Source organism: Eubalaena glacialis, chromosome 11, assembly GCF_028564815.1.
Source record: "Eubalaena glacialis isolate mEubGla1 chromosome 11, mEubGla1.1.hap2.+ XY, whole genome shotgun sequence".
Lineage (NCBI taxonomy): Eukaryota > Metazoa > Chordata > Mammalia > Artiodactyla > Balaenidae > Eubalaena > Eubalaena glacialis.
The window spans coordinates 110,411,890-110,430,051 of NC_083726.1; the positions used below are offsets into that span (position 1 = coordinate 110,411,890).

Here is an 18,162-nt window from a genome sequence, read left to right on the forward strand (position 1 = left end):
GTGGCCTTTTAGCTCTACCTCTTTGCCTTTCTTTTCTTATTATGTTAATTTATTTTTAGTGGTTGCTCTAGGCAACTGTTCTCAAACTTTATACCCTTAGAAAGTATTGAGATCACTTATTCTTTCTCCTGCGTTATTCATTCTGCTATTCAGTGCCTTTAGCTCAGCTTTCGTCTCTGCAAATGAATTTTCTAATTTTTCTTGACTCCTCCTTATAGTTTCTTGATCCTTTTTACAATAATCCGCTCTTCTGTCCATAGCCTTTCTTAACGCCTCAGAGAGTGGCACAACATTGTAAATCAACTATACTTCAATAAAATAAATCTTTTTAAAGTATTGTGGACCCCACAGAGCTTTTGTGTATGTAGGTTATATCTATTCATATTCACTGTATTAGAAATTAAAACCAAGACGAATTTAAAACACCAGGATACACAGCACACGTCCCGTTAGTTGTCTGGGGTGATGTCGTCACAGCTCATGTAGCCTCTGGTGACCAAGCCCACGGTGCCCTCATGAGAGGAAGAGAGAGAAAAAAGATGTCAAGGACACCCCCGGGGCTTCCCAGACCACAGGCAGAAAACCACGGCTCTAGAGAGAACAGCATCTTGCAGTTGGAGTTAATACTGTATGAAGAAACCAGCCCCCAGGGTTTATGCTATAGTTTTCATGTATGTCACATCTACATATGTTATCAACCTCACTATACAACGTTATGTCTTGCTTTAAACACGTATATGTATTTTAAAGACATTAAAAAGAAAAATATGTCTTACATTTACCTACAAATGTACCATTTCCCTTGATCCATTCTCCAGCTCTGCCCACTCACCTGGATTCCTGCCCCTCAGGCTAAGAACTGAAGCATTTTTCCTAGAGCAGGTCTGCTCACGACAAAGTCTTGAAGTTTTCTTTTACCTGAAAATGCTTTCACTTCATCTTCAATCTTGAAGAATATTTCCACTGGAAAAGTAATTCTGAGTTGACAACTTTGTTTTTTCTCTCCGTGCTCTAAAGATGTAGTGCCACTGCCTCCTGGTCTATATGGTTTTTGATGGGAAAGCAGTGACATTGAGAGTGTTGGTCTCTGTTTGCGGTGTGTCCTTTATCTCTGGCCTCTTTCAAGATTTCCTTTTTATCTTTGGTTTTTAGCAGTTTGACTCTGATGTGCCTGGATGTGCTTTTTGGTTTACTTTCAATCCTGCTTGGAGTGTATGGAGTTTCTTGAACCTAAAGCTATATGCCTTTCACACAAGCTGGAAAGTTCCAGCCATTATTTCTCTGAACGTTTTTTCTGCCTCACTCTCTCTCTTCTCTCCTTCTGGGACAAGCAAAATGGGGCACAGTACTGTTCCACTATATTGACTTTCTCACTCCAGAACATTGTAAATCTCTTCCACAACCCTCTTCCTGCTCTGAGGCTTCCTCCCTACCCTTCCTTCCAGCCACCCTGGCAGGGAAGAGGCAGGAGGGTTCTTTTTGGGGAGGTTCCCCAGCCTCTTTCTCACACTAAGTTCTTAGTGGCTGGTGGACAGACCTCAGAGCCTTGGGAAAAACTCATCCCCCTCCATGAGTACGTTGAGATGACATTTTTTTCGTGCCGAAGAAGAAGGGAGTCTCTGATTTCAGTGGAGAGTAGGGGGTGAATTTCAGTGGCGATTCTAGGGGAGTATCTCTGTGTAGCTCATGGGAGCTTGGTGACTGAGGCACTGAACACAGAGCTGCTGGAAAGTGTTCCAGGTAACCAGGGCTCAGACTGGGTCACGGCCACAGAGACTGGGAGAGCGAGTGGGGCTAATGAGGAGGAAGGTCTCTTGCAGCACAGCCGCCATATTGAAGTAGCTGCCAAGCACCATCCACTAAGATGACCGTATAACATTGTCCAAAGGGGAAACTATTAATAATTACACTGGAACAACCAGTGTAAACTAGGACTGTTCCAACCAAACTGAGATATATGCTCTCCCAAAAGATGATCCTAAAGAGTGTTCTGGAAGATTGGGTAAAGTTAGTCCACCAAAGCTACAAAGAGGGGAGAGTCTACACCCTGGTGGGTGAGGCACTAACAATCTTGCTAGACCTATCACAGTCCCTCAGGGAGATGAGACAGTGATGGAGAGGAGGAGCCCTCCTGCTTCTAGGAATTTCTTCAAATAAAGTGAATCAGGGTGGGTAAAAATAAATGCAGAAGTCACCAGTATTGTGAGCGCAGATAGCGGTTAGATAGGTATAGGATGGAATAGCTATAGTGAAGCTATAGTCAGAGAGACAAAGAACACAACACGTGGCCCCCTGAGCCTTATGATCCCCTCCTCCCAGGGCCGACTCCTGGGGGCTCACGCCATGGCCCCTCTTGTTCATTGGCAGGTCCTGGCTTTTTACCTGCAGGTGTCAGTAGGAGGCTTCCTCTTCTGGGGCTCCATTTGCCTCGTCGTTCTGCTGCAATTGCCCCGACCTAGATTTGTAAGGCCATGAGGCCCCCCTCCCATGGGCCAAGCCATCCGCAGTCGGCCACCTTACGTGTTCTGACACCCGGTGAGAAGGCAGGACCTCAGACACGACTGTATCTCCAGATTTCCAACTCAAGGCAAGGTGGAGCAGCGAAGACCAGGAACTGCGGAGGAGTCCACAGAGGTGAATTCCACTCACCGTCACGGGACTGTTTCTCCTTCCACCACCTCATTTCGATGGGGTCGGGCCCTGGTGCCCCTCCCATGGCCATCGCTCCTCTCCCCAGAGCACCCAGCCTGGAAAGGAAGGGCAGAGACAGAGAAAACCATGGGCTAGGGGACAACTGATAGAGAACCAGGACCATAAAGAAATGGAAATTGAGTCTCTAAAATGCAGAACTTTAAAAAAAAATGGGCAGCTGGCATGGCTCCCACAGCTTGTCCTTCGAGTTAAGCCTGGGTGTCGGTGGGTGAGAGGTCTTCCTGGTCTCAGAGACATCAAGCCTTAGTTGGAGTAAAACTGTCTCCAATATTTCAGCTAGCCCTGAGCCAGACAGCAAGTGGTATCTACTCCAGAGATTTTTGAAAGGCCGTGCTGATGATCACTATGCTTCCAGGGACTTTCTGCTCATCCTGCTTCTTGGATTCGTCCCCAGCCGCAGCTCCATTGCCTTGCTTGGGCCAAGCCCTCACCCTTGCCTTGAAGTGAAGGGACGTGTCTCCCAAATGAAGATGAAAAACATAATGTGTTCCATATCCATTTAACTTTCTCTTTTCTTTACATTTTAAGCTTCTTAGGTCTGCCTTTTTTTTTCCTTCTAAATACTCTGTAATGAAATGCTGGTACTTGGTTTTAAAAAGCAAGACCCAATTGTAAAGCAATTATACTCCAATAAAGATGTTTAAAAAAAAGGGGGGGGAAAATAATAAAATAAAATTAAGGAGGAGTTCCACCAAAAAATAAAATAAAATAAATAAAAAGCAAGACCCACAAATGCTCATGAAATAAATCTCAGGAAGACGAGAGTATAATCCCTCTTATCCTGGAGCTGCAGAAAATCAGACATGATTCTGCTTCACAGAGTCAATTCTGATAAAGTGGTGAATCAAGAACATTCAATCTCAATGGTGTGAAAATAGATAATCCTGTTCTCTGTTACACTTCTGTCATCTTTGCAAGTGTAACTTGTACAAAGGGATCTTTTAAGATATTCAGACATCAGAGATGATTGCTATAGGAGCACTGCAATATCATCTATAAACCTTAAAAGGCTGCAATTCGGGAATTCCCTGGCAGTCGAGTGGTTAGGACTCCACCCTTCCATTGCAGGGGGCACGAGTTCTATCCCTGGTCGGGGAACTAAGACCCTGCATGCAGTGAGGTGCTGTCAAAAAAAAAAAAAAGTTGCAACTCTGGTTGGCCATTGATAACTTATTACTCTGAAAACAATATTTAAATTAACCGCTTCAATTTCCAAAAAGCATAAGTACTTGTGAAACTATTGTTTGTTTGTTAGACCAGAAGTATACCTTTGGGACTCTCTTCTCCTCCTTTCTAGCATAAAGGTAAAATCCCATTACTCTGCTTGATTTTTTTTTTAAAAGAGTTTTCAACAGCTTAAGAGCCTGCAATTATTTGAATTAACAGGAGAAATCCCTGCCCTGTGCCTTACCAGGAGAGGCAGGAATCAGCCTCACGGGAAGGGCTGGAAAAAGAAAGAAGGGGGACTTCCCTGGTGGCGCAGTGGATAAGAATCCGCCTGCCCATGCAGGGGACACGAGTTCAAGCCCTGGTTCAGGAAGATCCCACATGCCGCGGAGCAACTAAGCCCGTGTGCCACAACTACCAAACCTGCGCTCTAGAGCCCGTGAGCCACCGCTAGTGAGCCCACGTGCCACAACTACTGAAGCCCGCACACCACAACAAAGAGTAGCCCCCGCTCGCCACAACTAGAGAAAGCCCGCGCGCAGCAACAAAGACCCAACGCGGCCAAAAATAAATAAATTAATTAAATAAATTTAAAAGAAAAAAAATAAAGGTAAGAAGGGGAAGCAACAGAACCCTGCGTTCAGTCAAGCTGAAGGGATTTGGAATTGGTCTGTGGTCTGTGACCTAGAGCGCCACTTCCCTGCGGTAATCATAAGAGAGACAAATTCTCTGACCATCATATGTGGGGTCCTCATCTCCATGGTGACCCTGTTACTAGGTGACAATAAAAACCCCCAAGCCTGACAGCAAGCTACCCCCTCAGGTCAGAGGCTCCCAGGAGGATGGAGCTACATGACACTTAGCAGAGTGGAAGCTCCAAGAGATAAAGCTTGGATGGAGGAGGATGAGAACAAGAACACAGAGACCTGGAGAAAGGGAAGAAAGCGATGGAGGAGAGGGAAAAATAAAGGAAGAGTAACGAGAAGGAGGGAGCATCCCCCGGGTACCGGAGCTGTGTGTGGGGCCCCAGAGTAGAGGTCACCACATGAAATGGGGTGTGGGCAGTTGCCTCCCAAGCTCTCCCTGGGACTAAGGGTGGAGGAAAGATGCTCTAGAAGGAGAGGAACCCAGAGGAATGGTGCTTGAGAAGGAGCCTTGTCATTTGGGACGATCCAGAGCGAGCCTGGAAGGAGATGCCTGTTGCTATTACAGGACAACAAAATATTACAGACGTGAACCATGTTAAGAATCTTTTGTAACTTTAGACTGTTCTCACTTATTGGATAGCTGTGTTTTGTTGCGTCATGTAGGGTAGGGGAAGCAACCTACAGGAGAAGGGGAAGAGGGGAAAGTCAGGTCCCAAAAAGTGGCAGCAAAAAGTGCTTAGCAAAGTGATGGTGGGGCTGGAAGAAGGGGGGTTGAAGGGTTAGCGCAGGGGAGGAAGGGAGGAAGCTGGCTAAGAGGCTTTCTACCCAGGTATTCAAGATTCAGCTACATGCACGTCACCATCTCGTATCCAAGCAAGGCAGCATACCAGCCATCAGTGATGGAGAACCCAGCAGCCACAGTCCTGCCTTCGTGGAGCCTGCTAGCAGGCCTGGGGGACGGTTTGGAAGGGCCCCTAGGGGTTCCCAGAGAGACTCTTTTTTTTTCACTTTATACCTTAATTTATTCTTTTTTATTTTCATTGGAGTATAGTTGATTTACAATGTTGTGTTAGTTTCTGCTGTACAGCAAACTGACTCTGTTATGCATATACATATATCCACTCTTTTTTAGATTCTTTTCCCATATAGGCCATTATGAGGTATCGAGTAGAGTTCCCTGTGCTGTACAGTGGGTCTTATTAGTTATCTATTTTATATATAGTAGTGTGTATGGGTCAATGCCAATCTTCCAATTTCTCCCTCCCCCCCTTTACCCCCCCATAACCATAAGTTTATTTTCTACATCTGTAACTATTTCTGTTTTGTAGATAAGTTCATTTGTAGCCTTTTTTTAGATTCCACATATAAGCAATAGCATATGATATTGCTCTTTCTCTGTCTGACTTACTTCACTCAGTATGGCAATCTCTAGGTCCGTCCATGTTGCTGCAAATGGCCTTATTTCGTCCTTTTTTATGGCTGAGTAGTATTCCATTGTGTACATGTACCACATCTTCTTTATCCACTCCCCTGTTAAAGGACTGAGAGCACTGCCGTGGGTGAGGAGCCTTTCTCAGCAAATGGCAGCCTTTGTGGGTGGAGAATAGGGAGGGAAAGGGTACACAGGACTCTGCGATGAAGCCACCACAAGCTAAGACCCTGAGCCCCAGAGGTGCACAGAACTTCTAGACCAGGCTGGAGGCCACCACAGGACATGACCCTGTGACCTCCAGGGGTGCAGAGGCCGCCCACACCTGCCTGCATCCCGTCCCCTCCCCTCTCCGATCACAGTGGGTGTGGGGACTGTTGTGAGCCAGCTCTGTGGGCAGCAGGGCTCCCCAGTGGGCACTCCCCACCCCCTCGCTCACTGGTCAGAGGGAGTCTGCGTCCACGGGGAACAGTTTGCGGGTGACCTCTGAGAACAGGACTCCCAGCCTCCACAGGGGCTTCCGGGTCCCCTACCAAGCTGTGGGTGAGAGTCCCCCCTGGGGGTTTAGGGAGGGCAGCCCCTGCCCACAGACACGGCCTCGGGTATCTGCCTAAAGTAGCTTCGGCCTGGGCCTGACCCCGGCCCTGCGCCAGCCTGACCCTGCTGGACCAGCAGTGTCCAGGGGTGGTGGGCAGGATTCAAAGACTACCTAAGTGAGTGCCCCCAGCCATGCTTGGTGAGGAGGGAGGGGGAAGGAGGAGCTCCAGTTCAGGCTCACAAACTTCAGTTTCTACAAGAGGCGGGCTGGTCACAGAAAGAGCGGAGAGGTCAGGGAGGGAGAGGTATGGCCCATTAAAGGGGACAGCCTCACTCACAAGGAGCCATCCTACCGTGTGTGATACACGCACATGGTAAAAATTAAATAGTTTTAAATAGTGCAAAAGAGTCAAGAGTCAGTGCCCTCCCACCCCTGGTCTCTCCTGAGGGCCAGCGTGGTTTTCGAGATGTTTTTCCTGAGTTGCGGTGGGTGAGCTATTCCTGAATCAGACAGCAGGTGGCGCTCAAGCCAGAGAATTAGAAAAAGGGAACTGCCGAGAGTTACTCAACGCATTTCCAGTAACTGCTCCCTCCTCCCCCGCAGGGCCTTCTCCAGCCCCACTTCCTGTTCCCTGGCCTCGGCCAGGTCCCCTCAGGGCTCAGATGTCGGGTTCCAGATGCCCGGACTCAGAGTGGGGGAACTGTCTCTGGGGAAGCCCCATTCCACTCGCTGCCCAGGCAACGCGTGAGTGTGCCTGGAGGGGCTGGAGAGGCTGGGGAGGAGGAGGGTGGGGACGCGGGAGGGGACCCAGGGGCGGATGTATACACACACGGCCTCCAGCAGCCCTCCCCGGGGTGCTCAGGCTCAACGCTCCAGACAGGACCCCGTCACCTTTAAACGTCCCTGGGGCTTCCCTGGCGGTCCAGCGGTTCACACGCGGAGCTCCCACTGCAGGGGGTCCCGTTTGATCCCTGGTCAGGGAACTAAGACCCCACATGCCATGTGGCCAGAAAAATAAAATAAAAAAATAAATGGCCCTCACTTGTACTCCGGTCGCTCCCTCAGATCCCAGGTGAGGCTGGGATTGGCTGAAGCAGAAAGCAGCCCCTGCGGGGATGAGACTCTCCAGGGAGGTGGGCAATGGTGGAAAACTCACCTTCCTAGCGCGGGCTGACCAGGAGGCTGAAGGAATTGGGGTGGGGGGGGCAATAAGGGAGTGGCCAGAGGTGCCCAGGCGCCAAGGGCTGAGGCCACCGCTGCTGAGCCTTTGCCAGGCCTCTCAGCCCTCAGCACTGCCTGCCCCGTTCATATCTCCGCAGGCTCCAGGCCACAGCCATGTGGTCCCATCTGCCCTCGACCACTCCCAGGTGGTGGCTGCTCCTCTGGGGAGTCCTCCAGGCTTGCCCCACGCAGGGCTGCGTGCTCTTGGCCCAGCCGCTGCCCCAGAAGCTGACGTCCCCCGGGTACCCGGAGCCGTATGTCAAAGGCCAAGAGAGCTCCACCGACATCGAGGCTCCAGAGGGCTTTGCCGTGAGGCTCGTCTTCCAGGACTTCGACCTGGAGCCGTCCCCATACTGTGATCGGGACTCCGTCACAGTGAGCTGGGGGGCGGGGGGGTGGCCTGGAGGGACTCTGCGGAGGGAGCCTCCCGGCCTGGAGCCCAGAGGCAGCGGGAGGTGGCCGGCCCCGAAGTGCGAGGCTTACCTGGGAGGCCAGGTGTACCCAGCGCACAGCCTCCCACCGGAGGCCCGGTGCCGACCTGTGCCCCCTGCCGTCTGGGCCCCATAGACGAGGACAGGGCAGCAGGTCTGGCCCTGCCTTTGGAAGTCTCACAAAGGGACACACAAATACTGCGAATCCCTAGAGTCAAAAGCAAGAACTCACACATCAGTCGTTAAAAATCCATCATCAAGTATGTTGAGTGCCTGCTCTGTCAGGCTAGGAAGCTGGACATAAATATAATAAAAGATTAGGTGATTATGAGTTTCCCTTAGAGGAGCTATGGCAAAACCTCACATATGACAAGGGCATTACTCAGAATAAGAACACTTTAAAAACAGTACTTTACGTTATCTTGTTTTTTTTAGTATAAATTTATTTATTTATTTTTGGTGGTGTTGGGTCTTCGTTTCTGTGCGCGAGCTTTCTCCAGTTGCAGCGAGCGGGGGCTACTCTTCGTTGCGGTGCGCGGGCTTCTCACTGCGGTGGCTTCTCTTGTTGCAGAGCACGGGCTCTAGGCGCGGGCTTCAGTAGTTGTGGTGCACGGGCCTAGTTGCTCCGTGGCATGTGGGATCTTCCCGGACCAGGGCTCAAACCCATGTCCCCTGCATTGGCAGGCGGATTCTTAACCACTGTGCCATCAGGGAAGTCCCTACATTATCTTTTGGTTTAAATTTTATTTCTATCCAAATAATACATGCACATAATTTTTTTAAAAAAATCAGAGTACACCAAGGCTTATCATCTCCAGCCTCCTCCCCCTGCCCCCATTGCTGCTCCCCAGGGCAATCATTTATGATTCATGTAGCTGTTTCATCTGGTATTTATGTTCAGAAGTATAAATAATTTCCCTATTAACTTCCAGCTGTAAAAGATGAGGACTAGCTTTATCTCTCTTAGACCTTCACCACCCACGTTTCCCCTCCCCCATCCTCTCAGTTTACCTCTATTATCGTTTTCAGTTAAAACTATATTCATTTTTTACATCATTATGACTTTGAAATATTCACATCTGTGCACATGGTGTACAATTTCCTTTCTCCAGCTTTTAGATTTCCCAGCAGTCAATAACTACAGAGTGTTTTGGGGGGTTGGGGGTTTTTTGTTTTGATTTTTAGTTTGCTGAGTTCTCTCTGTAACAGATCTCCCCCAAACTCTCAGCCAGGAGAGTAAATCTCTTGACATCTTCAAGTACAAATCTCAGTCTCTCGGTCCTCCTTTGCGTTGGTGACATCCCACCCCATCCCACATGGGTGACGTCCCCATGACTTACTTCTTCAGTCTGAGTTCTTTGCTTTCTAAGCCTTCACATGTCTGGGAGTTCCCTTCTCCCACGTTCTGGAGATTTCCTTTACTTGTCCTGTGTTGGAAGTGACTCTCATCTCCTTCTCTTTCTTGGTTTACTCTCTCTTTTTGGAGGAGCACATTCTCCTCCAGAAAGGGAATGAGGGAACACATTTTAGAGGAACTTATATATCCCTGAATGTCTTAGTTCTCCCCTCACACTTGGTGGATAGTTTATCTGGATTACATTCTAGGTTAGATGTCATTTTCTCTCAGAACTTTAATGACATTGTCTTCTAGCCCTAGTGTTGTTATGACTCTTGATCCTTAGTGTTTTCTCTCTAGAACTTTCAGCATATTTTCCTTATTACCAGCATTCTGAACTTTCATCAGGATGTGCCTTGATGCAGGTCAGGTCATTTTGTACTCATTGTACAGGGTTCTTTTAATCCAGAGACTCTCTTAATCAAGACCCTTCAATTTGAGAATGTTCTTGTATTAATTTTTAAATCATTTCCAGACATCTTCTTTATTTTCTCCTTCTGGAACTCCTATAATTTCACTGTTGTTAGGTTCTGGACAGATTATCCAGTTCTGTTATCCATTCTGTTCTGTTTTCCATCTCTTTGTCTTTTTGTTCCACTTTCTGGGAGATCTCCTCATTGTAAATACCAACTTTGTAATGATTTTTTTTTTCTGCTAACATTTTTTCATGTCTAAAGGTTCATTCTAATTTTCTGAACGTGCCTTTTTGTAGAATCTTGTTCTTGTTTCGTAGAGGCATTACCTACTCTTTTCCCTCTATTGGGATTATTTTAAAACATTTCTCTGCTCCCTGTATTCTCTCTTCTTCACCAAGTTCCTTTGTACTGTTCATTTGTTCTGGCCTCTGCTTTTCATATTGGAGACTTTCCTGCAATGTGTGATAATCCTTGGCTGTCCATTCATATTTAAGAGTGACGTGCAGAACGCTCTCGGATGCTCTGTGTGGATAGCTGAAATCTGTCAGACGACAGCTTTGAAAATCGGGTTATCCACGAGGTGACCCAAATGTACTGCTGGAGGCCTCCTGCACATCCACAGCAGAAGGGTTTTCTCTGGTGACAGCCGGTTTCCTCAGAGGAATCCTCCCGTCTCCTGCTTACCCCAGTTCTGACATTTCCCAGGGATCTGTGATCAGAACCTGCTGCTTTCTGTTGTCCCAGCCCAAGGCTCAGGTTACATGTGTCCATCCCCACTCCACCTTCCAAACGTTGTGGGCATCTCTCAGCAGCTATCACCTCCCCTCACCTTTTTGTCCTTGATAACATATCCATTTTTATCCCTCTGCTGTCATATTAGTGGGATTTGTGGTGGGAGAGGAGATAAATGCATGTATTTATTTCTTCAGATTTAGCTGAAGTCGGGACTACACTTTATTCAACTCAGCCTATGTCTGTCGAGCACCTACAGTGCCCTGTTCTTCTTAGCCTTGAATAATTTTAATCGCAGCCTGACTCTTCCCTTGTCACTGACAGAGTTCGAGCTCGGGAATAGGATTGTTCCCTCCTTTCTGCTTCCAGAGTAAATCACACACACACACACACACACACACACACACACACACACACACATCTCGAATGCAGAATTCAACACACTGTAACATAGTTCATCTTTTGCCCGTCAGTATCCTCAGCCAGACTCTGGTCTTATTGGTAGCAGAACTGTGTCTTAATTCACATGGCGCTGTATCCCCAGCACCTAGCACAGCATCTCCCACACAGAACATAATAAACAGCTGTTTGTCAAAGGAATAAAGGAAAGAATGAATGAAACCCAAGCTTGTCATGCGTGTAGGACACACAACACAGTGATTTCTGAATGAGCGGGTATTTGGTATCACTTTCCCCACTGCTCTTCTGCAGATACTGGAGAGCTGCCCTAGGACGCAGTGGGGTCCTGGCTGGAAGGGGCCTCAACAGACCATTTTATAGGAGAGGAAACTAAGATCTGGGGAGAATGAAGGAATGAAGATCCAGCAAGAACCCAGGATATGTGGATCAATAGGAAAGTCAACAATGAAATGAGTTGAGCAGTGAGCTGTATGCCCAGGAGAGAGATTAAACATGAAGCGGTGGCCAGGGGAACTCCTTCCAAGGTGCCCTTCCTTGGGTTGGGGAACCTATAGCAAGGCATTTGAGCAGGGTTTTGATTTAAGTTAGACAACAATAGACAGTGTAACCACACCGTGTACATTTTGTGTCCTTAGACTCCATACCTTGCAGGGGCTTCATTTATAGTTTGTGGGGTAAGAGGAGAGACACTCCAAAAGAAGGACAACAGGGAAGGCCAGGAACCCCAGGGGCTCAGTCTGTGCAGAGGGTCTTATCGCTTCTCAGATGTTGGCCATAGGAAGTTACTCAGAGAAGTGAAATGTGCTGGGGGTGGAGGAAGCCGGACGGGACGGACTTATGTCTGCATATTCATTGATTCAAAGCTATGATGCTGTAGGTACCATGTTGAGCATCAGGGACTCAGTGGGGAGCAAAATAGATGTAGTTCCTGCCTTCTTAGAACTTATAATCCAGTTATTGTAAGTTTCTATTTCAATTCTTGAAATATTGTGTGCTGTATGAGATAAGTATGGCAGGCTAAAGAAATCTGCTAGGTATCTGGTCATGGATGGAAGAAACTTGGGAGTCAGTAATGAAACAGGAAGCAACCTGAGGAAGGCTCCATGGGGTGTGTGGTTTCTGAGCCCCAGCGGTATGCAGACCTTCAAGGCGGGGCTGGGGTCCAGGCTGCGGCATGACCCTATGACCACCTGTGGTGCAGATTCACCCCACGCCTGCCTGCCCCCCCTCCCCTTTCAGATCACAGCCAGTGGAATGGATCCCAGCCGCTTCTGTGGGCAGCAGGGCTCCCTGCTGGGCAGCCCCCCTGGTCAGAGGGAGTTTGTGTCCTCAGGGAACAGTTTGCGGCTGACCTTCCGTGCACCCGCCTCTGAGGACAGGACCCCGGGCCTCCACAAGGGCTTCCTGGCCCTCTACCAAGCCGTGGGTGAGTGAGCCCCTTGAGGTGCAGGGAGGGAAGCCCCTGCCCATAGCCCTGGCCCCCGGTATCTTGAAGTGACAAGTGGAAGCTGAGGCTGGGGGCTTGGGACACCTGGGCTCAGCCTCTTGCTGCCCGGCCCGCCCTGCTGGTGAGCAGCCCAGTCACAGGGGCACCCAGCTCAGCTCCAGCTCTTGTCTCCCTGCATATTTACAGGCCCAGCACTTGCAGATCATCTCGTTTTTCAAGAGAAGCCAAAAATTCAGATTTTTAAGTGAAATTCTAGATTTTCAAATGGTAACCCCAGGTTTTTTGAAAGATAATACATGCCCACAGTAAAATTTTCAAAAAAATAATCTTCCTCTAATCTCTGGCCCTTAATCCCTGGCTATTCTGTCCAGAAACGACCCTGTTCTCTATTTCCTGGGTATTCTTCCAAAGACATTCCAGGCCACTCGAATATAAATATTGTGGGGGGTGTGTGTTGCTAATAGTCACAATGTTTTAAATTTGCCATTTTTCATTCAATGATATGTCTTTTTTTTTTTTTTTTTTTTTTTTTTGGCCGTGCTGTGCAGCTTCTGGGGTCTTAGTTCCCCAATCAGGGATCAAACCCAGGCCCCAGTGGTGAAAGAGCTGAGTCCCAACCACTGGACTGCCAGGGAACTGCTTCAGTGATGTATCTTAAAGATCATCCCATATACATGTGGTTAGCATTGCCTAATTCTTTTTAATGACCATACAATATTCCTTTGATTGATGCATCATAATATATTTAATCAGTCCTCCACTGATAGGTATTTTTCTCCCACAAACAGTACTGCTCTGAATATCTTCGTGTATACATCTTTGAGCACATATATGAGGATAAATTCTTAGAAATAAAAAAGTGAAAAACATTTGCAATGTTAATTTTGATATTGCTAAATTTCCCTACAAAAGTTTTGCTAATTTACACTCCCACTAACCATATATGAAAATGCCTGTTTCCCATACCCTACTTTCACAGTTACTTTCAAACTTTTATAGCATTAACAATCTGCAGTGAAAAATAATTCAAATAATAATAAAAAAAAAAAAAAAGAAGACTGTGCTGGGAATTCCCTGGTGATCCAGTGGTTAGGACTCGGCTCATTCACTGCCGAGGGCCCGGGTTCAGTCCCTAGTTGGGGAACTAAGGTCCCAACAAGCCATGTGGCCAAAAAAAAATTTTTTTATTTAAAAAATAAAATTAAAGAGAGACTGTGCAGGTCAAACTAAATACGGCCACGGACCAGAATCAGTCCCTGGGTTACCGGTTTGCAGTTCTGTTCTCGGTCCTATTGACCTCTGTTTTCCTTTAGGTATGAATCATAGTCAGCCCATCAGCCAGGCCAGTGGGGACCCTGAGGCCATCAACACACCTGGAGACAACTCCACTGAGATCCAGAGCCACTGCCAGGAGCCCTATTATCAGGCTGTGCCCGCAGGTGAGTCCCCACCTGCTGAGGGACCAGCTCCTACCTGCCTCACTCCCCCCAGGAGGTCTGAAGCCTCTTTCAGCCCCTCCTCCCAATTCTGAGCCTGTTCTGTGCCTCCCTCATTTCACTCCCAGGGACACTCACCTGCACCGCCCAGGTGCCCTGGAAGCAGACACAGGAAAGGGAGGAGGTGCCTCGCTGTGTGCCTGGTGAGTGGGGACCTGTGGCACCATGACGACGGCCACTTCCCAGACAAGCCTCAGCTGTTGCACAGGGCCTGTCTAAGGGCGCAGAATAGAAAGGGGGAGGTGAAGGCAGAAAGTGAAGAAGGCCCAGAAAAGGAGAAGGAAGGAGCTCATCCCTTCTCCTTCAAGGATCAAGGGATAACTGGGAAACGAAAAGCCGGAAGGAAGTTAATCAGAGGGACAGATGAGTTGAAATAAGAGAGAACCCTCTTTTGAAGTGGTCTGCTTTAAGGATACACAGACAGGCTCTCTGTCCCCAAAATATTTCCCTGCCTTGATGCCACAGCGCCAGAAAGCCCAGCATTTTTTTAAAAAAAATTTTGTGAGATAAAATTCATATAACATAAAAATCACTATTGCGAAGTGTACAATTCAGTAATTTTTAGTGTATTCACCATTGTGCAACCATTACTACTTATTCTAGAACATTTCCATCACCCCAAAAAGAAACTCCAATTCTCGCTTCTCCCATCTCCTGGCAACCACTAACTACTTTCTATCTCTATGGATTTGCCTATTCTGGACATTTTATGTCAATGGAATCACATAATAGCCTTTTGTGTCTGGCTTCTTTCATTTAGCGTAATGTTTTCAAGGTTCATCCACGTTGTAGCATGTATCAGTACTCCATTCCCTTTTCTTTTCTTTTCTTTTCTTTTTTTGGCCGAGCTGTCCAGCATGTTGCATCTTAGTTCCCCAAGCAGGAATCAAACCTGCGCCCCTTGCAGTGGAAGCAGGGAGTCTTAACCACTGGACCGCCAGGGAAATCCCAGTACTCTATTCCTTTTCATGGCTGAATAGAATTCCACTGTACAGATAGACCACATTTTGTTTATCCATTCATAGATTGATAGACATTTGGGTTGTTTTCACTTTTTGCCTTTTATGAATATTGCCGCGGTGAGCATTCATGTACAAGTTTCTGTTTGAACACATGTCTTCAGGTCTCTTGGGTATAGACCTAGGAGTGGAATTGTTGGTTCACATCCTAACTCTGTGTTTAACTTTTTGAGGAACTGCCACACTGTTTTCCACAGTGACTGCACCATTTTACATTCCCACCAGCAATAGTTGAGGGTTCAGGTCCACCATTTTTGGGTTCTTTTGGGGGGGGTTTGGTTTTTTTAATATTTTGGCCCAGCCTAGCGGCTTGTGGGATTGTAGTTCCCCCACCAGGGATGGAACTGGCACCCTCAGCAGTGAAAGCACAGAGTCCTAACCACTGGACCGCCAGGGAATTCCCTCAGGTCCACCATTTTTGAAACCCAGTTTTTTGAGTCAAACATGCCTTTCTAACCCAATCTGAGTACCTTTCTCAGGTTTTACTCCCGAGCCACAGAAAGCTCTAGGGGCAGAGCCTGACATAGTGCTTTGGGAGGGGGAGATGTTAAGAATGGAGAAATGGGACTTCCCTGGTGGCGCAGTGGTTGGGAGTCCGCCTGCCAATGCAGCGGACACGGGTTTTGAGCCCTGGTCCGGGAGGATCCCACGTGCCGTGAAGCAGCTAGGCCCATGTGCCACAACTACTGAGCCCGTGTGCCACAACTACTGAAGCCCACGCGCCTAGAGCCCGTGCTCCGCAACAAGAGAAGCCACCGCAATGAGAAGCCTGCACACCACAAGGGTAGCCTCCGCTCGCCGCAACTAGAAAAAAGCCTGCACGCAGCAACAAAAACCCAGTGCAGCCATAAATAAATGAATGAATGAATAAATAAATAAATACTTTTTTTTTTTTTAATGGAGAAATGACCCAGAAACAAAGACAGGAGACACTGAAGACAAACTCTGCTTGCTGCATGATTTTGCTCAAAGAAGGTCCCACCAAGAGTCTAAAAAAGTGGCTTAGGACTTCCCTGGCGGTCCTGTGGTTAAGACTCCGCATTTCCACTGTAGAGAGCACCGGCTCCACCCATGGTCGGGGAACTACGATCCCGCATGCCTCGCGGTGCGGCAAAAAAATGAGTAAATAAACATTAAAATTAAAAAGTGGCTTTAAAATGGCTGAGGAGGCAGGAGAAAGAGCACTTCACAGAAGTAGGTTTTCAGAGGCAGCGGCTGGTTTTTCACTTTACCCCTCCTCTCTCCCAGTCTGCGGACGGCCGGTCATCCCCATCGCCCAGAACAGGGAGCCCGCTGGTGCCTCCAGAGCTGAGCTGGGCAACTTCCCCTGGCAGGCCTTGACCAGCATCTACGGCCGAGGCGGCGGGGCCCTGCTGGGCGACAGGTGGATCCTCACCGCCGCCCACACCATCTACCCCAAGGACGGCATCTTCCTCGGGAAGAGCCGGCGCGCGCAGGTGTTCCTGGGCCACACGAACATCGACGAGTTGCTGGAGCTGGGCGGCCACCCGGTGCGCCGCGTGGTCGTGCACCCAGACTACCGCCCGGACCAGACCCACAACTTCCACGGGGACATCGCCCTCCTGGAGCTGCGGCACAGTGTCCCCCTGGGCCCCCGCCTCCTCCCGGTCTGCCTGCCCGACCGCAAGGCCCTGTACCGCCCGGGCCTGGCGGGCTACGTCAGCGGCTTTGGCGTGGAGAACGGCCGGTTGACCACGGAGCTGAAATACTCCCGGCTGCCCGTGGCCCCGAGGGCGGCCTGCCAGGCCTGGCTCCGAGAGAAGCGGAGGACCGAGGTGTTCTCCGGCGGCATGTTTTGCGCCGGGGACAGCACGCGGCCGCAGCGCGTCTGCCAGGGGGACAGTGGTGGTGCCTACGTGGTGTGGGACGATCGTGCCCGTCGCTGGGTGGCCACGGGCATCGTATCCTGGGGCATTGGGTGTGGCGAGGGGTACGGCTTCTACACCAAAGTGCTCAACTACGTGGACTGGATCAGAGGAGTGATGGACGGGAAGGATGACCCCGGGGTGCTGAGCAGGGGCACCCACCGTGGAGCCCAGACGGGAGAGGGTTGGGTTGAGGACTGAGCCCTGGGCGTGGGGAGGTGGGGACAGAGATTCCTATTCAGGTCGCAGTTGCAGCAAACCACTGAGCCAGAGAAACCCTCCGCCTCCCTCAGCCCCCGTCTCCTCTCCCTTCACCTTCCTGCGCGCGCTACACCCACACGTCTCCTCGAGTTTCCGCTTTGAACTCCATCCCCCGGGGACACGGCGTCTTCTGCCCTCTCCCGAGAGACAGTCACCTCACCCTCCTGTTCAAGTGCAGCGTGGGAAAGTGGTCTCAGTTCATTTCATTTCTGAAACACTTCAGAGCCCCTGTGGTCGACCTTCAAATAGTCAAATAGTCTTGGCTTCACCTAGCACAACTCCTTGGCTGCAATTACAGTCACAGCTCTTTACGTTGTTTTGTATCTTCTTCTATCAGGCGCTTCCCGTGTGTTACTTCACTGACTCCTCACACCAGCTTTGCAAAGGATGAGTTTTTATCCACGTTTTAGCAAGGAGGAAACTGAAGCTCAGGGAGATGAAGGGACTTTTCCGAACCCCACAGCTGATACAGGACGGCGAAGGCAGGTCCTTTCCAGCACACCTCGACAGCTCTCAGGAGTCCTCAAGACCTACTGTATTGCCCACTCCCCGATCCCCGCATCCTTTTAGATTCTCCCTCCTGGGAATTCCTGCCTCGGTGAAGCTGACAACAGCTGGCTCACACTTTCCTGCTGGCCGCACCCCTGCAGACACCTTGGTGAGCCCAGCCCTGGGCTGGACGGTCCTGTAGGCACCCCCAGTGCTGCTGGACACCCCGGGCCATGTCCCCAACATCAAACACACTGCTCCCCCTGAAAAGACCAACTCTTTAATTTTTAGTAAGGAGTTGATGTCACTTACAGTAAAAGACACAAGTAAAATAACAATTGTTCAAATGGAAAACAAATAAAAAGACAAATAAAAAACAATTGTTCAACTGGAAATAGAAGACAAATACATAAAACAGAAGAGAACAAATTTGCTAGACTTCAAGGTCAAGTTAG

At 48.9% G+C, this 18,162-nt stretch overlaps 1 protein-coding gene and 1 long non-coding RNA gene across 3 annotated transcripts; one reads left to right on the forward strand and one right to left on the reverse strand.

Annotated features, from left to right (window-relative positions):
- Positions 1 to 345: 345 nt before the first annotated feature.
- Positions 346 to 6,105, reverse strand: LOC133101048 (uncharacterized). The gene is made up of 3 exons (XR_009702581.1): positions 5,935 to 6,105; positions 2,650 to 2,747; positions 346 to 512 (listed from the first exon to the last, which is right to left on the reverse strand). It is a non-coding gene; the product is annotated as an uncharacterized LOC133101048 (long non-coding RNA).
- A 1,012-nt stretch (positions 6,106 to 7,117) lies between these two features.
- Positions 7,118 to 17,486, forward strand: C1RL (complement C1r subcomponent like). 2 transcript variants are annotated; one of them, XM_061205614.1, is made up of 6 exons: positions 7,118 to 7,237; positions 7,813 to 8,089; positions 12,349 to 12,535; positions 13,870 to 13,995; positions 14,121 to 14,195; positions 16,320 to 17,486. In XM_061205614.1, the coding sequence occupies exons 1-6, from the start codon at positions 7,170 to 7,172 to the stop codon at positions 17,156 to 17,158; spliced, it is 1,572 nt and encodes a 523-aa protein (XP_061061597.1). In that variant the 5' UTR covers positions 7,118 to 7,169; the 3' UTR covers positions 17,159 to 17,486. The 2 variants fall into 2 exon arrangements, with proteins under 2 accessions (XP_061061597.1, XP_061061598.1); XM_061205615.1 differs by lacking the exon at positions 14,121 to 14,195.
- The last annotated feature ends 676 nt before the right edge of the window (positions 17,487 to 18,162 follow it).

What these genes read in the sequence shown, in the direction of transcription:
- C1RL (XM_061205614.1), top strand. Translation starts at nt 7,170, where the DNA reads ATGCCCGGACTCAGAGTGGGGGAACTGTCTCTGGGGAAGCCCCATTCC. An exon ending in GGCCCTCTACCAAGCCGTGG is followed by an intron (nt 12,536 to 13,869) that starts GTGAGTGAGCCC and finishes GTTTTCCTTTAG; the next exon opens with GTATGAATCATAGTCAGCCC. An exon ending in TTATCAGGCTGTGCCCGCAG is followed by an intron (nt 13,996 to 14,120) that starts GTGAGTCCCCAC and finishes TTTCACTCCCAG; the next exon opens with GGACACTCACCTGCACCGCC.